This window comes from Lucilia cuprina, chromosome 4 (assembly GCF_022045245.1).
Source record: "Lucilia cuprina isolate Lc7/37 chromosome 4, ASM2204524v1, whole genome shotgun sequence".
NCBI classification, from domain to species: domain Eukaryota; kingdom Metazoa; phylum Arthropoda; class Insecta; order Diptera; family Calliphoridae; genus Lucilia; species Lucilia cuprina.
The window spans coordinates 7,917,527-7,939,710 of NC_060952.1; the positions used below are offsets into that span (position 1 = coordinate 7,917,527).

The 22,184-nt window shown below is 29.3% G+C and overlaps 5 protein-coding genes across 8 annotated transcripts in view; 3 read left to right on the forward strand and 2 right to left on the reverse strand.

The window, feature by feature from the left end:
* The window catches only part of LOC111676447 (tyrosine-protein phosphatase 99A-like), a 69,553-nt gene extending 67,791 nt beyond the window's left edge, over positions 1–1,762 (forward strand). For 3 of the 4 annotated variants that reach the window (XM_046950728.1, XM_046950727.1, XM_046950726.1), the window contains exon 11: positions 111–1,762. In XM_046950728.1, coding sequence (XP_046806684.1) covers positions 111–1,671 — 1,561 coding nt within the window. In that variant the 3' untranslated portion in view covers positions 1,672–1,762. The remainder of the gene's footprint in view (positions 1–110) is intronic. The other variant, XM_046950729.1, reaches the window with a different exon arrangement.
* Positions 1,763–8,956: 7,194 nt separating this feature from the next.
* LOC111676457 (uncharacterized protein C2orf42 homolog) lies at positions 8,957–13,935 on the reverse strand. The gene is made up of 4 exons (XM_023437369.2): positions 12,491–13,935; positions 11,160–12,173; positions 9,263–9,445; positions 8,957–9,167 (listed from the first exon to the last, which is right to left on the reverse strand). The coding sequence occupies exons 1-4, from the start codon at positions 13,463–13,465 to the stop codon at positions 9,051–9,053; spliced, it is 2,289 nt and encodes a 762-aa protein (XP_023293137.2). The 5' UTR covers positions 13,466–13,935; the 3' UTR covers positions 8,957–9,050.
* A 62-nt stretch (positions 13,936–13,997) lies between these two features.
* On the forward strand, positions 13,998–14,745 carry LOC111676463 (guided entry of tail-anchored proteins factor 1). The gene is made up of 2 exons (XM_023437390.2): positions 13,998–14,184; positions 14,246–14,745. Exons 1-2 carry the CDS (start codon positions 14,119–14,121, stop codon positions 14,705–14,707), a joined length of 528 nt encoding a protein of 175 aa, XP_023293158.2. The 5' UTR covers positions 13,998–14,118; the 3' UTR covers positions 14,708–14,745.
* A 136-nt stretch (positions 14,746–14,881) lies between these two features.
* LOC111676449 (glutamyl-tRNA(Gln) amidotransferase subunit A, mitochondrial) lies at positions 14,882–20,000 on the reverse strand. Its single transcript, XM_023437361.2, has 4 exons — positions 19,856–20,000; positions 19,543–19,790; positions 17,055–17,297; positions 14,882–15,922 (listed from the first exon to the last, which is right to left on the reverse strand). The coding sequence occupies exons 1-4, from the start codon at positions 19,886–19,888 to the stop codon at positions 14,920–14,922; spliced, it is 1,527 nt and encodes a 508-aa protein (XP_023293129.2). The 5' UTR covers positions 19,889–20,000; the 3' UTR covers positions 14,882–14,919.
* On the forward strand, positions 16,122–16,858 carry LOC111676450 (NADH dehydrogenase [ubiquinone] 1 beta subcomplex subunit 11, mitochondrial). Its single transcript, XM_023437362.2, has 2 exons — positions 16,122–16,191; positions 16,249–16,858. Exon 2 carries the CDS (start codon positions 16,266–16,268, stop codon positions 16,716–16,718), a length of 453 nt encoding a protein of 150 aa, XP_023293130.1. The 5' UTR covers positions 16,122–16,191; positions 16,249–16,265; the 3' UTR covers positions 16,719–16,858.
* Positions 20,001–22,184: the final 2,184 nt, after the last annotated feature.

A 22,184-nucleotide genomic window follows, 5' to 3' on the forward strand; every position in this document is an offset into this window, starting at 1 on the left:
TTTGACTAGACTAAACTCCAGACTATAGACTAGAATAAAAACTAGACTATAGACTGGATTATAAAAATCAACATGATATTCAAATTTTCCCAATTATTCTATTCCCCTAGATATGGTGGAGCTCAAGCCTGTACATTTTGTGCCATTTCTTCGCTGGCGATCGAGATGGAATACTGTCAAATGGCGAATATTTATCAATATGCCAAATTATATCACAATAAACGTCCCGGTGTTTGGACATCTAGTGAAGATATACGCTTAATCTATAATATACTCGCTTTGCTGCCACGTAATTTGCAGTTATTGAAACGTACTGCCATTAAAACGGAAATCGAAGATGTTACAACAGCCACACCGGATCTATACAGTAAAATCTGCAGTAATGGTAATGAAATGCTAATAAATAAACACAATCATGATATGATGAAACGTATCAGCAGTAATAATCAAAATCAATGTCAAAATTTAAATATCAATTTGAATGCGAATTTAAATTTGAATTTTAACCATCATATTAATACTACAACATTACCACAATCAGTTGCGCAAAATACAACTCCAACAACAACTACAACAACACAAGCCACAAATGCATCACAACAAAATCCAATATTAAATCAAATACAAACCCCATCATCACCACAAACACCACCAAATCCTTCACAATTACAAAATTTATCATCAACATCTTCTGCTACATCTTTAGCATCAACATCCCAAATAAATCACAATCATAATCAAAATCCCAATTCATCAACATCAGCATTAGCATTAGATAATAATATTGGCCATAATCCTATAAATAATCAAAATACTTCTACTACAACACATCCTCACTGTAATAATCTTCTTTATAATAATCATATTAATATTAATAATCCTTTAGTTAATAATGAAATTAATACAAATACTAATATAAATTTTAATGATTCTTCTAATACTTTTAATACTACTACCACCAACCACACCAATACTACTACTACTACTAACACTGGTAATGGGGATTTAACAACTTCTCCTAATTGTTGCAATACTACTACTTCTAATAATATTGCTTTGCAACCACCAAATGCACCTACAACAACAACATCTCCAACACAACCACCTGCCAACAACACCTCTTCGCCGTCATCGGTATATCATCAACAACAACAAATGTTGGCGCTATTAAATCAACAACAATATGTGCAACATTATGCCCAAAATGAAAATCAATTACAACACCAACAACTACATGAAATAAATGATGATGATAATTGTGATATAACTTCGTATACTCCACCTCCACCACCGGCGGCTTTTACTAATGGGTCAACAACAACAAACACAAACATGGGCTCACCAATACCACCTCCTGCTCTACATATTGTTGATCACAATCCAATTGATTCAATTGCCGATTATCCCATTGGTTTACAAATCTGTCAACCACCGCCACCACCACGTCCCACCTCACCCCCTTTGTCCTTGGCTAATGGTAATAATGATTTAAATAATTCCTTTACCTCAACTTCATCCTCCACTTCCTCCTCATCCTCCGCCTCCTCTTCCTCGGTTTCTGCAAATTCCGTTAATGCCATAAATGGTGCTTGTTTAAATAATTTAACCACTCCAATGACAAACAACACAACCACAGTTACTGATGCTCAAAGCTTAGATATCGTAGGTTAAAATTATATATATATTTATAAATAAAAACAATATATAGTCTAATCTAAAATTCCCGAAGGAAAAAACATTAACAAATTATGGGAAACCCCAATAAAAATAAATACCATGTAAAACAAAACGAAAGGAATGAAATCTTATGCACACACCTTACACTTCTAATGAAATGTGAAATTTGTAGACTAGCACCAAAAAAAAATAATAATAAATTAAACAAAATGAAAACAATTTATCACAAAATCACCCTTTTAAAATAACAACAAAAGTAAGAAAACAAATGGAATGATTTATCACAAAACCAATATAGTAAATATACAACAATAATTCTACTAACAATATAATTTTAATGGAAAAAAGTTTAAGTATTTACAAACACAAAAAGAATTAATCTATAGAAGAAGGATTCAAATCAAGTGGAACTATTTTTTGAAGTTTCTAGAAAATCTATTTGAAAGTATTTTTTATTTTATAACAAAAATCTTAGATCAAATTTTCTTTGAGAAACCATTTCAGTTAAAGTTGCTAAATTCAATTTTCTATAAGAAAGCTTTCGCTAGTTTTTTTATAAAGAAAACATTTGCTGTGACAAACTTTCTATAATGAAAACGTTTTCTAAATAAAAATGTATATAAAAAGTTCAAGAAGCCTTGGGCAAGGTCTCTTGATATGTTTGTTTAAGCTTTCTTTTAGAAACATTTTATTTCCCTAAAGTTTTTATAAAGAAAACTTTTGCTGGCCTAACCTTCCTACAATGAAAACTGTGGGGTTACTCTGTAACTTGATTCGACAGAAATAATTTTCGAATTTGTATGTTAAATACATTGAGTTTTGAAAACTTTTTCTTTCGAATCGAAATACGCAGTAACTCCCCTGTAAAGAAATAGCTAGTAAGCTTAAGAAAACTTTTGCTTACTCAAGCTTTCTTCATATACATAAAACATTTGCTAGCTCGAATTTTTTATAACGAAAATTTTCTTTAGCTCGAGCTTTTTATAACAAAAACTTTTGCTAGCTACAAAAATCGACAAAGAAAATATTCGCTAGCTTGATCTTTGAATAAATAAAACTTTCGCACGAGCTTTCTTTAAAGAAAACATTCGATACCAAAAGCTTTATATAATGAAAACATTTGCCAGCTCAAGCTTTCTATAAAGGAAACTTTTGCTAACTTAAGCTTTCTATAAAGTACTCTTTTAAACTAAAATATTCGCTGGCATATGCTTTTAAGATAGAAAACTTTTGGTAGCCAGAGCTTTCTATTATTAAAACGTCCAATAGCTCAAGCTTTACATAAATAGGATTTTTTCCACCTCTAGCTTTCCATAAAGGAAATTTTTAGTAGCTTAAGCTTTCTATAAAGAACTTTTTAAAAGGACTTTTTATAACAAAACATTCTCTAGCTCAAGTTTCTATAAAGAAAACATTTCTTAGCTCGAGCTTTTGTAAATAAAACTTTCGGCAACTCAAGCTTTCTATAAATCGTTCTATGACGATAGATCGAACTTTCTAAAAAGAAAACTTTCCCTACGTTGAACTTTTTACAAAGAAAATGTTCGCTAGCTTGAATTTTTTATAAAAAAAACTTTTGCTAGCTCAAGTTTTCTATTAAGAAAACTTTTGCTAGTTTTATCTTTATATAAAGAACTTTCTACTAAGAAAACTTTCTCAATCTTCTAATTTTTATAGAGAAAACATTCGTTGGCTTCATTTTATATTCATAAAGTTTTTGCTAGCTTGAACTTTCTCTAAAAAAAAAAACTTTAGCTAGATAATTTTTTCTATAAACTTTGTATAAATAAATCATTCTTCATTTGTCATAAAAAAAGCTTTTGCTAATTCGAGTTATAAATTTTCTGCTGTTAAAGTTTTTTATAAAATTAACTTTAAGCGTGATATTTTATGATTTTAAGGTTCTTTTAAGAAAGCTTTAAAGAAACTTTTTTTTTGTAAAATTTCGCTAGTTTAAATTTCTTATAAAGAAAAGGCTCTAGCTTTCAAGCTTAAGTTTTATACAGAAAAAAAATCAAGTTCAAACTAAAACGGGATCTTTTGATGGCATAAGTTTTCTATAAAGAAAATATTTACAAGAAAACTTAAATTTTCTATAAAAAAATTAGTTTATATTTTCTGTAATTAAATTCTAACAAAAAACTTTAATAAATTAAGATTTTTGTAATGAGAACTTTGGTTATTCACAAGACAAGAAAATGTGTTTTTATTGTAAATTTAGAACTTTTCAGACTTTTAACAAAAAACAAAAAATAGTTAATTTCTTGATTTGAATTTAGATAATTTTATACACAGTATACCATGGGATAAAGAACTTTTAATCACATCTGTTTTAACTTCAATTTAATTTTAAAAAAATATTGTTTTTTAACAAAAAACAAAAAAAGAGAAGATCAACAAGTTTATAATAATATTGTTTTTAAGAGATTTTTACATTTATATGTATAACAAAACTTTATATTAGATTATTAAATTATTTATTTAAATTTTTATATTAACTGTACTGTATAACCTTTTAAAAAAAAAGCAACAACATTAAAAAAAGTTATCAGTTTTGTTTATTATATTTTTTTAATTTTAAATTTAAGTTTGTATAAAAAAGTGATAGGTTTCAATTAGTCATTTATGTATGTATTTTTTTTTTGTCTTTTGTTTAATAATTTGAAATTAATTATAAATTAAGTTTTTTTACAATAATATTTGTTTTAAAAGTGAAAAACATTATGTATTTCTATATAAGCTATTTAAAATAAATAAAAAAATAAGCTAAAAAATATAAATTTTTTATCAAAAATGTAAAATTTCCCAAAATCATTAATATTATCACTTAATAACAATTGAGCTTTCTATTCTATGTAGGCATTCAGTATAATTTCCCAAACAAATTTAAATTAAAACTAAAACAAACGATTAAATTCCAAACAAAAAACAAATTGGTTTATATAAATTGTTAGAAATGTCCGTCCTAATTTTAAATTTTGCGAAACAATTAAAAAAAAAGTTCCATTAATCAATCAATCATTTTACCAAAAAATTGTACAAAATCATAAAAAAATTTAAACATAAAATTGCTCATTGTTTTCTTTTATAGTAAAAAAAACTCCATAACTGTCATAAACCTACAAATTCCCCCTCTTTCCCCAAGCGCCCCTATCTATAAATTGTCTAATCTAAGCACCAAGGCACAAGTGATTAAACATTGTAAATACACTATATATATAAATATAGTAAATTAAATAATAAAAAAATTAATTATAAAAAAAAAACACAAAACATACAAATTTAAGGGAATATAAACAAAATGAAACGTAAAAATAATATTAAATAAATAATTATAAATATAAAAAAAATAAAATAACTTTTGTAAATTTTATGTACTGATTTAAATATTTTTTTTAATTTCAAAAAAAAAAAAAAAATAAGAAACTCTCAGTTAATGATAAAATAAAAAACAAAAAAATTAATGATAACAATTAAAATTAATTATATTGATAAATTACTTCTAATTTAAGCTAAGGACAAAACAATGGAAGAAAAAGTATTATAAATTATAAACAAAAATAATAAAAAAAAATAAAATTATAAAAATGTTTATAAAAAAACATTAATAAAACAAAAGATTTTTTTATTGAAATAGCGAGAAAAAATAATAACAAACAACAAACAATTTTAAACTGTTTTGTGCTGCAATTTTTTTAGGAGTTATTCATAATAATTAATAAACAAATGTTTAGTTTATCTTTAAATGAGATTTATCATTCAAAAGTATTCGATGCGAAAACAAAATTCTGTCTTAAATTTTTAAACTTCGATTTTCGATAAATTATATAAAATAAATAAATATGTATTTTCTAGTTTTATATTAAAAACAAAAACAAAATTCGACAAATGTTTATTGTTTTCAATATAAAACAATTAAGAAATTATAGTCGGGCGAGGCCTACCTTTTACAAAAATATAATGTGATTTAGTTGCCATAATAAAGCATTTAAGTTGAATTGTATCTTGCCTCAGATACACATACTTAAGCCATTAATTGTTGAATAAAATTGTGGACATTTAAGTGAAATTTTGATAGGGGGCTAGAGTTATATGAGGACCTATTATAATGGTATTCGTGAGTGTCATCAAGTCTAGTATAGAACTTGTTTTTTTGCAGCTTTTTGTCGAGATATGAATATATTAAACATAATTATAAACTTAAAAATCCTATTCGGCGGATTCTGTTGTATGAGGGCTAGGTGAAATGATGGACCGTTCTTAGCCATTTTTAATAGGCTTCATCCCTGGGGCAGACGGACGGACATAGCTGGTATACTTCAAGGTGGGTATAGGACCAATATTGTTGTGCATTACAAACATTAGTGTAGGCTATAATGAGAAAGTAATGTTCGTTCGCATTTAGAGGAACAGACAGTAAAACAAGAATATCAATGGAAAGTGAATTTTTAAAGTTTTTATAGGTATACAGACCAATCATTAAACAAAATTTCACTTTTTAACCATTATCCTATGATATTTTTTTGATGGAATTTGTTAGCTGTTGCGAACAAAATCAACAATTATATATCGTTCCTATGACAATTTGTTCTTCGCTTCGGAACGACACGAGTTAAACTCGGCCAAAGACTGTCAACCCAGCGATAGTTATATCAACCGAAAGTTTTTTCCCCAGGAAAGAACTATTGGCTACCCAGCAGAAATAAAATGAAGTGCTTCCAAAAAAATAAAATAATTTGTTTACCTTCTGTGGAAGTGATGTTTATTGACTTTCAAAGAAACGAAAAGAATTTAATTTTGTTTAAAATTGAAAGTGTATTTCTTTTGTACTGAAATTTTTGAGTTAAACCCATTTAATTCTGGAGTTGATTGAAAAATGCGTGTAATTTTTTATAAACGTTAATATTTTTAAGTCAAATTCTATAATACAATTTTACTTCGTAATAACTTCCAAACATAAGTACATAATAATTACTTCCTAAGAAGGACTTCAGATGTAGTGAATTTGGAATCAAATAAAAAGAACATCCCACCTATGAGAAGCCTGTGTTAAAATCATCTCTTCTTCAGTTTTTATCAGTACTTCCATGGAGTAAATTCTACTTCTTTTTCTCTTCTTTGGAAGTTCGTTTTTGCGAACTGTTACAACAACAATTATTAATGAATTGTTTACAAAATGAAAATTTCACAATAAAAGGGAACAACAATTCTATTGCCGATCCAGGTAAAGTCTAAAAGTTATGTAGCTCCTATGTTCCTCGAGTTCGAAAGATTTAGAATAGAAAAACAATCTTTCGGGGATGCTTGAATTGTATAATTTTTAGGATTTTTTTAATCTAAAATTTTCACAATTGTGGTAAATTTTTTAAATCATTGTTTCTATAGACCTCTAGCACAAGGTTTACAAAGGTGTCACAAACAAAAAAAAACTTTTTTCACTCTCTCTCTCTTTTATAGAAATCATCAATATCATAGAAGATAATGTGCCAAATTTCATTGTATTATTTTCAAAATTGTGACCTGTAGTTTGATTACAAAGTTTACAAGCCCTATTCGTGGGTTCAGTTGTATGGGGCAAATGTGAAATAATGGACCGATCTTAACAATTTTCAATAGGCTTCCCTGGGTTAATAGAAGATTATGTACCAAATTTCATTAAATTATCTTCAAAATTTCGACCTGTAGTTTGATTACAAGGTTATAGCTAAATCGACTCAGAAAATGATTCTGAGCCGATTGGTGTACTTTAAGATGAGTCCAATATACCCTTTCCACTAAAGTGGTTTAAGGTATTATTTTACCTCTACCTTTTACCCTGCGGACACGATTGTGCTTTCAATAGACCGACTGACATGGCAATGTCGTCTAAGAATTTTATAACAACCCAGAACATACAAACATTTTCTCAAAGTTAATCTAAAAGGAGTTTATTTAACAGTTAATTCCTTGATTTCTTTCTCTTTGAGGTTTAACACAAAAATTATAAAAGCTATAGGCCAATATCGAAAGTAAAATAATCTTTAAACGATTTTCATTTTGTTTCTGATAATATATAGAATAAACACTTAATTTCAAATACTAGTGCCGCGCATTGTTTGCGTTGCAGGCTCCTAATTAGACAAGTAAATATCTATATAACCCTCAAATTTTAAAATAATCGGTTTAGCGGTTCAGGTGTATAGTTTTAAAACTTTACAGGAACACTTCTCACAATGCCTAGAACATATTTTTGTAATATTGTTCCTGAGTTTATCGATTACTAACAATTATTTTTAATTTAAGAAAAGACAATTACTTTATAAAAAAAATTTATTTCAAAAAGTTTATATATTAAAGCACAAAGTTTTGTTTAAAATTTTATTAAGCATATTTTGTTTTTAAGTCCATTATTTATTATTATACAAATATATACATATATGTATATTTAAATTCAAAATTAAAGATTACAGTTTAAAATGCACACAAATTTACTTTTAGAATTTTATTAAGAACAAAATTATGATTGAATTTCATGTGTGATTTTTTATAAAGATTTTGTTTTTTTTTACTTTTTTTAAAAAAATTAAAGGTCCATAATGAAACTGTATATAGTAAAGTAGAAAGTTTAAAAATTATTTTTTTATGAATTGAAAGATGTAAATGAAATGTAGTTTTTAAATAAAAACATGAATAAAAGTGAAATGTGAAGAAGTGAAATCAGCCCTATTCTGAGAAATTACTAAGGAAATAAAAATATACAAAGAAAATATAAATGTTTAAATATAATTTAATATCATTTAATTAATTATTATTATAAATGTATAAAAATATAAATTTAAAAGTTTTGTTTCAGAAATAAATTTCAATTTTCAATTTCCACTTATAGAAAAAAGTCTTAATAAATGCAGTTAAAAACTGTACTACATAGAACAGGGCTGATAAGATTTTGTTGATTTATCATTATAAGTTAAATGAAAAATCCAGATAAATAAATGTAAAACTGAATGAAAAAACAAAAAAAAAACTTATGATTATACGATAGCGTATGTATGTATATGGATTAAACAAAAAAAGTAAAACCAAAAAAATTCAAAAGATTAAGAGATTATGATAATGATAAATATACTAAGAATTTAACAAATAATATTTGTAAGAATAATAAAAATAATAATGAGATGAAAAATAAATATGAAAATATTGAAATAAAAAAATTATGCAAATAATGCACAAAATGAAGTTTGTTTTTCTTTTTTTTTTTTTTTGAAATGCAAAGGAATGAAGTAATAAAACAAATTTCAAATGCTATAAAGAATTTTTTTCTTTAACATTTATTTAAACAGACAAAACGAAAATAATACTGTTAAACAAAAGGTGGGAGAACTGAGATATTAGGGTCACAGTATAACGTCAGGTTCTTTAACACTTACGCAAAATTCTATGGTCATTAAACCAAAATTACTTTTGGGAAATGCCGACGGTAGCCATTCTAATTTTAAACCACATTTTTGGGACTAGTTTCAAAAAAATAAATATATATTTTGTGGTGTAAAGAAGATGTTTATTGTGAAATAATAGAAAAAAAAAATAAATTAAATGCAGAACTTACCTGTAAATTATTTGTTGACAATTCGGCATTGTTAGTGAATTGTATAAAAGCTTTATAAAGTTGTAGTTTGGGATATATTGGACGAAAGTTGTTATTTTCTGTTAGTTGTATATTGGCGGGGGTATACAGTTCAAAACTGCCATCATTTAAACGCTGGTAAGAGCGTTCCAATTCTATTTTTAGCTGTAATTTACAAAGAAAGTATAAAATTAATATCATACTTGGATTAAACTAATTCACCATAGAATTAGTTTAATCCAATATTTTTAATTAATTTTTTTTATTTTTTAATCTTTGCAAAAACTAATTCTCGATTTTGTACATGAAAGATTAAAATATGTGAAACCAAAAACGATCATGTTTTCGGTTATATTACGAATCTAAGGATTAAAACATATTTATTATAAATAAAGTCAAGGTATCCAGGTTTGCACGTTTTTAAAAAAAATTTGATTTTTAATATTTTATGCAAAGTCCTTTTGCTTTTATGACACTTTTTACACGTTTAGGAGTATTTTCGGCCAAGATCTCAATGGTCCGGTGCAGAATACTATACAACTCCGTTTGTACTCTCGACCAAAGTTCTTAAAGATTTCTGGGTGCATTATCGAATAGCGCAAGACGTTTTTTTTTAGCAAAGCCCATAAATTTTCAATTGGATTGATTTCCGGGCATTAGATCGTTTGAAAATTCTGCACTGAAAGCCAATTCTTTGCCGTATGCTTCGGATCCCCATCCTGTTGGAGTATAACCTCTGACTCTGCATATGCTCATTCTTCCACAAAATCTGAAATATTGGATTGGAAATTCTTAAATAATCCTTCTTCTTCATTATAGCATCTAATTTTACTAGAGAACCGAGATTCTACCAAGTGAACAAGCCCACATTATCAGACTGTTTTACCGTTTCTTTTACTTGCTGCTTTTTTAAGCTTTCTTAAGGGCGGTGCCTGTAATATTCCTTGCCATCAGACTGAAAACGATTACTCTTTGTTTAATCATAACATATAACCCTTTTCCAGTCATCAACACTCCAATTTTTGTGCTTCTTGCTAAATTTAAAACGACCCTTCACATTATTTCTGATTACGCTGATGTTTTCTGCTTAACGGGTGATATAAGGCTAATTCTACGAAAAGCTCTCAGGGCTGCCCATTCACTCAAGGGTTTATTTATGGCGACAGAAGCCTCTTTTGGTGTATTTACATGTTTGGATGTCAATAGAGGCTACATAGTTCTGGCATCTCTCTCCGAAAGCAAGCACGATCGACCTTTCTTAACTTCTGGTGTGCTTATATTTTTACTTTTTCGCACTTGTAGCACTTTTCGGTGGCAAATTCCTAACTTCTTGGCAATTTGACAAGCACAGTAATTATTTTTTGTCATGGCGACCTTTTGGTTTTCCAAAAAAATTGATGTTTTTCCTATTAAAACTATAAAATTTAAATATTTGCAAAAAATTACAAATATGACTCAAAAACTGTGTTTGTTTTAATGCTTTCTTCAAAGGTAAATCAAGTAGTTTAAATTTACTTGTGTTCCTAGATTAATTAATATTAAAAGTGCAAAAGTGGATACATTGACTTTTTTAATAAAATTAGATAAAACTTGAGATAAAGTTTCAATATTCGCAAACTTTCTACTGTTTTATATTCTTATTCTTCTATTGCTTATTTTAAAACAAATATCTAAATTTTTTAATAGTTTCTGAATTTTTTTGTAATCAGTTTTGCTCGACATTGTACATATAGTGAGAGGTTTAATAATATAATATTCTATGGGTCGTATTCATAACAATTTATTACAGTTTTATAAGACCATTTTTCATACAAAATATGTTCAATAAACCTTAGATAAATTGTTATGAATAAGACAATATGGCTAAAAGAAAACTTACATTTTTAGTAGAAAATATTCTTTGTACCGTCGAGGCTTGATTCAAGTACCAGGTGTATTTGATAAGATCTTTATATTTACCACTTTTAACAACACTAGTGGTATTGGGCAGTCTTCTCTTATTGTTCAAAGTAAACGATTTACTAAAATGATTGAATATATTTTCATGTACATGAAATGTACTCTTGACTGTTGTTGAATCCTGTATACTAATACTGTCATTTATAAGTTCTATTGTATGATCCAACCAAGATTCATAAGTTAAAACAGGTAGTGTTGAATCCTCTGCACTGGCTACCTTTACGGTTGGCATTAAAAGTTCTTTGTTGTTGGCTGCCGCAGTTTGATTAGATTTAAGTACTATAATTTTATTGGAATTTATTTTTGATATTTGTATAATTTTATTAAAATTCTTATCCATGGAAAGTTTTTGTATGGGTGTAGCTATTTTTATAATTTTAACTGGTCCTTGTTTTAATACTATGGACTTTTGTACAGGTACTGTTGTATTACAATTAGTGGCATTAATAACTATACATGGTTTGGTGGAATGATCTTCAGAGTTATTGTTATTAAGATTGCTATTCGCTATGGGACTTTTTAATAAGGAGGTTTGTTTAGGTATAAGGTTTGCAGATGACTCCATTACTTGTGATTCCAAATTATTGAGATTTTCTATATCTTTAGCCAATTCTATATTATCATTTGATATTTGCATATTGTGGTTTAATTGAAATTGTTCTATAACACTTAAACCAGCTTCATGGAAATCCATATTTGTTTGTGTTTCCAAAGCATTTGAACATAATTCAGGCGATTCTGGTGTTTTTATATGAGAAAAATTTAAACCCAAATCCTCATCATTTATACTGGCAGTAGTGGCATTGAGTTTAGGATCTTTTATATGCATTTCTTCTAATGTTTTTATTTGCTGGGGAGATTTTTTATACAATTGCACGTTGTTTGATTTTTCATTATTAACATCCAAAATGATGTCAGAAAAATCGGGTATATTCTAAAAATTAAGAAAATAAATGAATTAATAATAATAAAAAAACCTGTTAGCTAAAAAATTGTTATGTACATATGTATGTATGTACTATTGATTTGTTAGAACTTTATATGTACATATGTACAATGAAAATAAGGTCAGCAGTTAACAGTGATAATTGATGGGAGAATAGCTTAAATGTGTTTATGTTTATTTTTTTAGTTAAGCTGTTTGTAGTTTTCTTAACTAAATAGTTAGCTTAAAATTTGATCAAAAAGCACATGTAAAATAAAATAATTTTGTTTCGAAAAATATAATTTAAAATATGTTTAAATACTTACATTTTCGGCAAACAGTTCCTCCGTAAAGTTAAATAAATCATCTGAACTATCATTCTCAACTTTGGTACTTTCTTTACATTTATCCAGACCCAAATCATAATCCATAAATTGTGATTGTCTGTTAGCACCATTACAATCTACAATTGTTGCATTCAAATTAGTAGGCATCCATAAATACTGTAGCAAATCCAAAAATTTTCCATACAACGTTTTACCCTCCGGTTTATTGAGTATGGCCGCCAGTAATAAGAGTAAATGATCACAGATTTCTTGTTTCATTGTTACAGAATTATCAGGTTCTAATATGAGTTTAAGTTTTTTACAAGAACATGAGAAATTGCCACTTTTATTGGGCACCATATTACTAAAAACGGTGACATGTAAACGACCAGCAGGAAACATTTTTGATTCAACACATTTGACAACAAATATGGAAGAGTTAAGCTTTTGTATGGGATGTATTAATTTCTCTTCCAGTTGATATAAATCCCATAAATGTTGTTTTTGTTCTAGTGGTATATTAAGATTCCACAATATGCTTTTATCTATCGGATACACTTCGGCCACCGCAACATCCGTTAAAACTTTACATGCCTTAATATGGCGACACACCAAGTGAGTGGGTTCGAAAGCATCATATTTACAATTATCTACATAACACACAGCACTGGGAGGAGATTCCACCGACTCAACCGTTTCTGTAATGCTAACAAAATTACGCGGGTTCAGTAATTTTTCTTTACTGCGTAACGAATAGAGTTTCGTACGACCGTAGGTAATCAATTGTATGGGATCAAAAGGTTTAATAGCGGCAAGTCTTTTAATACGCAAATCACAGTTAACATTACGACATATTAGAGCCCGCTGGCCGTTAATGAAACCACAAGATGTGCACTTTTTCAGGCCACGCAATGACGCTCGACATAAAATATTATTTTTAGTTAAAGTTTCACACTTTGATTCACTTTTTAACATATTTTTAAATTTATTCTAACACTTTAATTAACTTTTTTTTTCATATAAACTTATTTTTATCAACTAAAAATTACCGTGCGAGTTTATCGCAGTCGGCAGACAACTTGTCAACAGCAATACCCATTTAAAATACACTCTACGGTTTGTCAAGCACTCAGTGTAGTTTGGTGCCATTATAGCATGTTTACAATTGGGACCGCTGTCGACATACCACACAAAAAGAGCGAGCGACGAATTAAAATTAAGACGACAGACCACAAGTTCAAATTTGTAAAGAAAATTCATAGCAAATTATTGATTTGTTAAAAATGTCGCCAACTACAAGACGAAATGTATTAAACTCATTGTCAACAGTGGTTATTGTTCCAATTGTAATAAAACTGTTACGTTGACGCTGCCTACGCCTCAACAAGGCTTTTTGTCGCTGTGTTTGATTTCCTAAGGATTTAAAAAGGTTTCAAACATTCATACAGTTTGTCAGGCGGCAATGTTTCTTATCAGTATTTGAGTTGCCAATCATTTGATTTTTCCGTCAAATGATTGGCAAAGTATCATTTTGTTAACAGCTGATTAATGACTGCCAAAATACAAATAATAATAAAGAAAAAGATAAAAAATTTGACGAAATTTGTAAAAATATTAAATTAAATAAAATGTTGTTCTTAGCCATACTCTTAATATGTTTCTTTTTAACGTTTATCACAGATATAATTAAATTTGTAAGTATTTTCTGAATTATATTTATTATTTTGATTAAAAATAACTACTCCATTTTCACAGCTAAAAATTTCTAAATTGTTTGCTCCAAAACGTGATGCAGCCACTGCCGGCTTACAACAGGAGCTTCGTAAAGCTCGTGAAGAATTGCAAAATGTTAAGAATTGCGGTCCGGCCAATGGAGAGTATTCCCTTTTCATTAAAACTATGAGAGCCGAACAAAAAGTTAAAGATTTGGAACAGAAAATACGCAGTGAACGTACAGTAGGCCAATTGAAAGGTGCTTCCGCAGAGCTTATACTCAATTATGGCATAAAAACTGTGCTCTATATTACATTAGTTATTATTTCCATAAGAAATCGTTATAATCCAGTTCTAATATTTGGAGAACAATTTAATTTTCAACCTTTACAGGGTCTATTAACTTTTCCCACGGGAGTGGCAAATGCCGTCTCTGTACCCGTATGGGTGTTATCTTGTAACGTAACATTTAGATTAATTTCTGGACTGATTAAGCAAAAATAAATTATTTAAATTTTAGTGAAAGGTGTAAGAAAGCGAAATTTATTACGGATTTTAATTGATATTAGATAATTTAAATATATTTGAAGAATAATTCCTACCCTTCAGATCTGAATATAAAATGTTCTCGTTATAAAGTCTTTTATTTATACTTTAAATAACAATCTCGTTGCACAATCCCCTGAATAAATAGTTTAAACTTTTTTTATAACAATTTATTTACTAATTTTTAATAGTTGTTCATTATCAAAACAATTAAAATTAACTTGTGCCTCTATCCATCTGGCCACCGTTAAGAGCAACTCTTCATTGAGAGTATTGCTCATTAATTGCAAACCTATAGGCATACCTTGACTAGACACCCTAATGGGTATAGAAATTGCTGGTATACCCGCCATATTGGCAGGTTGAGTACAAAAATCTTGTACCGCACATTGATCACGATTGGAAACTGAAACAAAATCCTTATATAAAGGAGCATCCGATAAGGTGGAAGGTGTTAAAAGTATATCAACTTTTTCATCCTCTTGACCGCTCACAAATACACGTTGAAAATCTTCGGCTATTAAACGACGTACCCTCAAAGCTTTTTCAAAATATAAATCATAATTTTGGCGCAGCAAGAAATAATTGCCCGTTAAAATTCTAGTCTTAACCACATTATTAAATCCTTCAGCTCTTGTTTTGGCATATAATTCTTCGGTACTTCTATCATCATCGGCACGATGACCATATTCAATGCCATCGTAACGAGCCATATTACTGGCTACTTCACATTGGTTTAAAATCGAATAAACGAAAATACTAGCAGCAGTATGGGGTAAGGAAACTTGTTTGACCTGCGCTCCTCCTGATTCCAAAATATCGGCTATTTTTCTCCACGTCTCTAGTACTTCCACTGATAAGCCATCACAATGATATTCTTTGGGTATGCCAATACGTACGTTTTTTAAGTCAATGTCATCTGGTTCGGCTAGGTTGATTGGTCGATAGGGTTTTTTAATCGTAGTCGAGTCACGATGATCTGGTCCAGCCACTGCATTTAGAATATCCACACAATCGCTTACACAACGTGTAAATATACCGGGGACATCCATAGAATTTACTAAGGGAATAAGACCATGTCTGGAAACTAAGCCATAGGTTGGTTTTAAACCTACAACACCACAATATGAGGCAGGATTACGTGTAGAGCCACCGGTATCGGAGCCAATTGAACTGCAAATATAGGTTATACATAAAATTTCTTATAAAGACTATAGATAACATTGAAACTGGAAGTTTACATAAAATTAAGAGAAAATACAAATTTTAAAGATAATTTTTTTTAAATATCATTATTTCAATTTTCTTATTAATAACATTTACCAACACCGTTCATGGCTTTGATACTTGGCAACCCTAAACGACAAGACATTTCACTTGACATTTGACAGTCAACTGTCAGTTGGTTGGTTTTCTAAAGGCAGCGCTGTAAGCAGCAAAAAGTGTGTTTTTCATATAATTTTTTTACAGAAATAATCGCAATTTTTAATTCTTTTTAGCAAAAAACAAAAGAAAAATGTCTGCTCTTTTACGTTTTGCCAATCGTGCTGTTGTCCAGCGTTCTATCGCTTACAATCAATCGCTCAGCATTGTGCGTGGCATTAAAACTTCACCCAAAAAAGATGAAACTGCTGCTTCTGTTGCACCCGTAACAAAAGAAGATTTTGCAAATCCCAATCCCAAAAACTGGGTTAGTTTTGGTTTTGATACAAAAGATGAGACCAATGATCGCAACTCAACAAAGTCGTCATTCTTCTTTGCCGTAACTTTGTGTTTGGCTTGGGGTACATTCTTCTGGGCATATTTGCCCGACACACAATTGCGTGATTGGGCCCAACGTGAAGCCTACTTGGAATTGCGTCGCCGTGAAAAGGCCGGTGTTGATTTGGTCAGCCCTAACTATGTAGATCCTGCCAGCATTTCGCTGCCTTCCGATGATGAACTTGGTGATACCGAAATCATCATTTAAACGATAAACAATATAATAAACAAAAAAGTGTTTTTCTTTTTCTAAATATTTAAGTGTAATTGATAATGTTATGTAATTGAATGGAACGGAGCAGAGAGCCAGCTGAGGCGTTGAAATTTAATAAAAATTAGTGAAAAGAATTTAGTGGAAGTGTTGAATTTTATTAAAAATCTTATGAAACAAAGGAGATTGTGTAAAAAAATAATAATTTGTCAGAAGCTGCAATGATTTAAGATTTTGAGGTTGTGTTTACGTTTACGAACAGGGGTGGTATATAAGAAATGTTAAAAAGTTGATAATGGATTTTTTTAATTTTTTGTAAAAATTGAAACTTACCCATAACAAATGCCACTTGCAACAGCTAAAGCTGAACCGCCAGAACTGCCACCAGTTATACGCCAATTGTTTTCACTAAAATCTTCACTCCAACAGTTTTTAGCTGGACCGTAAATGGAATCTACCGTACCAGAGCCCATAGCAAATTGGTCCATATTAGTTTTACCTATTAGAATGGCACCAGCTGCCAATAAACGCTCGTAAACGGTGGCATTGTAAGGAGGAACAAAATTTTCAAGCATTCTGTAAAAAATAAAGTAATTTTTTACTCATTTTAACGATATTTATGGAATAGTTGCAAAACTTTTAGTTTAGGCGTAGTAATAGGAATGAATTTACTAAATTCAATTTAGGCAACATTTTAAAATATAAGTTTCTAGGTAAATCCGGGTCTAAATTATTTAACTTTTGACAAATGGAAACTTTCGCTGATGAATACCTATATATTAAAGAACCGAATTACACAAAAGTATACAATTCTTCGTTGCTCCGAAAAAAAGTCACTATGTGTCTCTTGTTAGGATTGCAGAGGTCTTGTAGCATAACTTTCTACAAGTGTGTAATAGATATATTTCTGAATGATTCGCTTTAATAAGAGCTACACACTTACCGATTTGTTTTAAGTTTTTTTTTCAGCAAAATATTTTTAAAATTGAATATTTTAACTGATTCTGTTTGTAAAATTGTACTTTATTAAATAAATAACATGATAATTTCTAAACAAACAACGATATCTTTGCAGGATTTGGTCGGTAAATGTATAACTGATAAAGGCATTAAATACAAACATTTTCAGACATTTTTACATGACTATTTTTTTAGGAGCAATGTCGATTTGAATCATTGTTAATTGGAATAATTGATAATTATTAAGCCAACTTAACAACAGCTATTCTACTTTGTTGCAAATACGGTCATTTTTTTCTCCATGATAAAACAAACCTCGTTTTATGCGATTAATTCGTTTCGCAGAAAAACGTATAATTCGAATTCGCACAAAACTATGCACTAGCTCCATACTAAAAGACTTAAAACTTTTGTCTTTTTAAAGAAACACGTCTTTTTATTACAAAGGTTTAAACGAAAGTCGTTTTATTAATATGAAAAACTATTTTTAATAAAAATTAAATTATGACAATCAATTCAAAGTAAAAAAAAATTCGAGAATCAGGATAAGGCTACTAAGTGTAAAATACATTTAAAATAAAATAATAAAGTTATTGCATAATAAACAAGTGTTTCTCATAATACAAAATATAGTAATTGGGTTTTTAATAAAAAATCGCACTATTTCAAATTATTCCCTTAAAAGTCAAACAAAATCGCATAAAAAAAAATCCACAAAAATTTAATTCTTTACAGAAATCATTAAAAAATTATGAAAAATAATGGTAACCACAATACATATACAAAATTTCTTAAAAATAAAAAAAATAATATTTCTTCGTGTACAAAGGATTTGAACATTATTTTGTATATCCAAAAACCAGAATTAGTAAAAAATCAGTTGTTTTTGTAACAGCTAAAACTATACAATAATCTAGTTGGAGGGTTCTACATCAATGTCCAGGCCTATGAATTATTGGGCTACTTCAACTGGATGCGTTCATAAATCCATTGGACAGAGTGAAGTAGGGTAAAAAATCAGTAATAGTACTTTGTTGAGATTTTTTTCGATGTTTGTGGACCAAAATTTTTCTCAAAATTATTTTTGCAAAGAAAAATTTTATAATTTTAAAACCGCATTTTTTTAAATATAGCATTAAATTTGATTTTTAACTAAATTCTGGAATATTTTTATTTATATTTTTGACAAAAAAATAGATTTTCTAGAAGAGGACTCATAGGAGTAGGTGTAAATATGGACTTATCCTTATAAATGTTGGGCTTATCCTTATAAAAATTGGTAGAGGAATTTACATCTACTTCGAAGTTATTTATTTAATCGTGTTGTAATTAGTGTCATTTTCTGAAGGGGAGTTTGTATGAGAACCAATCATTACAAAAAACGGTAACTGTCACTTATAGATCTAAAAAACTAATTTTTGCCATTTTTATTGACATAATATTACATTTTACGTAATTATGAGCCCATATTTTTGACACTTTATGTAATTATGAGCCCAAAGGCTCTATTCAAGGGTACGTTTGTATGAGGGCTAGGCGAAATAACCATCAATAGCGTTCGTCCTTGGACCAAAAGAACCAAATTTAATCAATTTAGTTTGAAAATTGCGACCTGCAGCGTGGGAACCAATTCTACATGGACAGAAGGACGGACGGAAATAGCTAAATCCACCTAGAAAGTGATTCTGAGCCGATTTGTATACTTGAAGGTTTTACACACATCAGCACAAACGTATATGACAATTTCCATTATAGTGTGCACATGCAGGGAAGTTTTTGAGACAAACTCTGTATATTTCTTAAGATTAAGTGTAGAAAAATAACTTCCCCGTCTTTAGAAGGCATAAAAAATGTTACTTACTTTGAAGCGCAGGTAGTATGAACGTCTTTAGTACAGAAATTATCCTTCATGGCGATGGTTATACCATCCAGAGCACCTTTAACTTGTTTTTCATGATAACGATGAGCTGATTCTTTGGCCTGATGCAATGCCAACTCCGGGGTAATGCGTATGAAGGCATTAAGCTCTTTAAATTTAACAGCATTATCTAAGGCACAATCCGTAACATGACGGGGCGAGTAAAAACCATTTTGATAGCTGGTGGTGAGCTGCAAGAGTTAAACATTAAAATTAAATTTACACACTGATTTAGTTTTAATTCATAAATAAATACTTGTTTTATATTCTGTTTCAAATGTCTACGCATAATTTCGGCAGCCGGGAACAAAAAACCAACTCTTTGGACCTAAAACTGAATGAACATCGCAGCTCAGCTGTTTAGTGTTGTTATTTTTGCAATTTGGAAATGGCAATACTATCTATAAATGTAAACAATGATATGGCAATGCTAGGTAGTGCTGTTTAACTCACCACTGGTAATACAGTTGTCTGACAATGTAGTAATTCACCACTGGTAATGCAGTAACTCACCACTGATAATGCAGTTGGTCGATAATAATGTAACTCACCACTGGTAACGCAGTTTTCATCGATACAACAGTTGTTTTTGTCTGCAGAGTTTTTGAGTCGGTAATGCAGTTTTCGTACGAATAACGGTTTTTGTGGTGAGTTTCTAAATTCACCACTTAAAGTGTGGTGAGTTTCTATATTCACCACAGCAGGTGCGGTGAGTTTCTAAAATTCACCACGACTTTTTAAGAGAAAATTTTTTTAAGAGAAAAAAATTTAAGAGAGTTATTTTTTTAAGAGAGAAAATTCGGCGACCGACCGACCGAATACTCAATCGTCCGACCAACCGAACAATCGGTTTCGGCCGGTCGTTTCCAAAAATTAGGCCAAGCACGCACACCTTCTTCGGTCGGCCTTTTAAATATTTTTAATTATTTTCTGGTGGGAAAAAACCCACCACGCAAAATAATAAAAAAATATTTTACAAAAAACAACCGGGAAACTCAATCATATATGGTAATTTTTTTATAAACCATGTGGGAATTTTAAAAATTTGAAAAAATTGCGCTCTCTTAAAAATTTCTCTTAAATTTAAATTTTCTCTTAATTTAAGAGAGCATGTAAAAAATAAGGTTGCCAGACCAGAATTATAAGCCGCCGCTTAAGTAGGTATAGCTGACGGCGTTAAATATTTCAGCAGCACAGGTGTCTGAAACGTCATCTCGCCATCTGTTTAAAAAACACTCACTCACTCACACATATACACAAAAAGCAACTCTATTTTCTTTCTTTCTTTTCCTTTCTCATTTATCTTTAGCTAGGCGGCGGAAGAAGAAGCATTAAAAAAGAAAAATTTTCGCAAAATTTGTTGTAGTATTTTTTATGTTTTTTTGAACAAATACTTTTTTTCTGCCGTTGGGTGTACCACCGCTAGTGCTGTGTGTGCGAGAGTTAGCGTGTGTGTTTTTAAGGTGCCGTCCAAGAAAGTGTTGCCGATTTAAAATAAATAATATTATTTATTTATCCATACTATAAAAATAAATATAAGTAAATAATAAATTACAGACAGACTGGTTTTATAAAGAATTTACTTATTGTTGTGACAACACACACAGCATAGAATCATCGTATTTTCTTCTTTTTGTTGTTTTCTTTCAACCCGCATCTCTTCGATATATAAAATAAAAACTTTTTTCTTGTTGCGGCATTTGACAGTTAAAAAAGTAACCAAGCGGTAATTCTTTTAATAACTAACAAATACAGAACACTATAAAACACACTACCTAAACTACAGTGCGCGTTTTATTAAATAAAATTAAAGAATTAATAAATAACACACCAAATAAGAAAAAAAATTCAGTTCATGAAATTGTATTTCTAAGGAAATTTAACAAATTTCCTATAAAAAAGTGGACAAAAAAATAAAAAAGAGGATATTTTCCTGCTACACTTAATTGAAGTTAGTTTTTAGTGAAAAAAGTAAGTAAAAAACTGAAAAAAATATTAATAAACTATTTGTGTGTATATTTAAAGAAAAATTACTCATCATTTTATATTACAAGAAAATAAAAAAAATGCTTGTTCTAGCTGAGGTTTTGTGTAATTTCCCTTAAGATCTCTTATAAAAAATCAATTGTTGCTCCTCTTTTTTGGCATTTTTGTTGGGTCTCGTGTTCCTTTTTTTTGATTACGTATTTTTTTGTTGTTTTTTTTTTTTGTATGTGCTCCCCCCAATAAACATTTTTTTTGTAAACATTCAGAGTAAGTAACTGTAAGTTTTTGTTGGTGAGATTTTTGTCGGTCGTTTGGTCGTTACGGTTTCCCGCCGCACCCATTATTGCCATAAGGTCAAAACGGAAGAAAAAAAGTTTAATACCAAACACCAAAAAAAATACACCCATTTATATTTATCCATTTTTTTAGTTTTTGCTTTGTACATTTTTTCTGTTTTATAATTTTTCTTTCCCCAATTATTACTAAAATAAATAAATTCTTTTACTTTTTTTTATTAATTTCACATACTTAAGAAACATACACATAAACTTACAATTAATATTAAAAGAGAGTGTGTAGAGTAGAGAGAATGTTTTTTT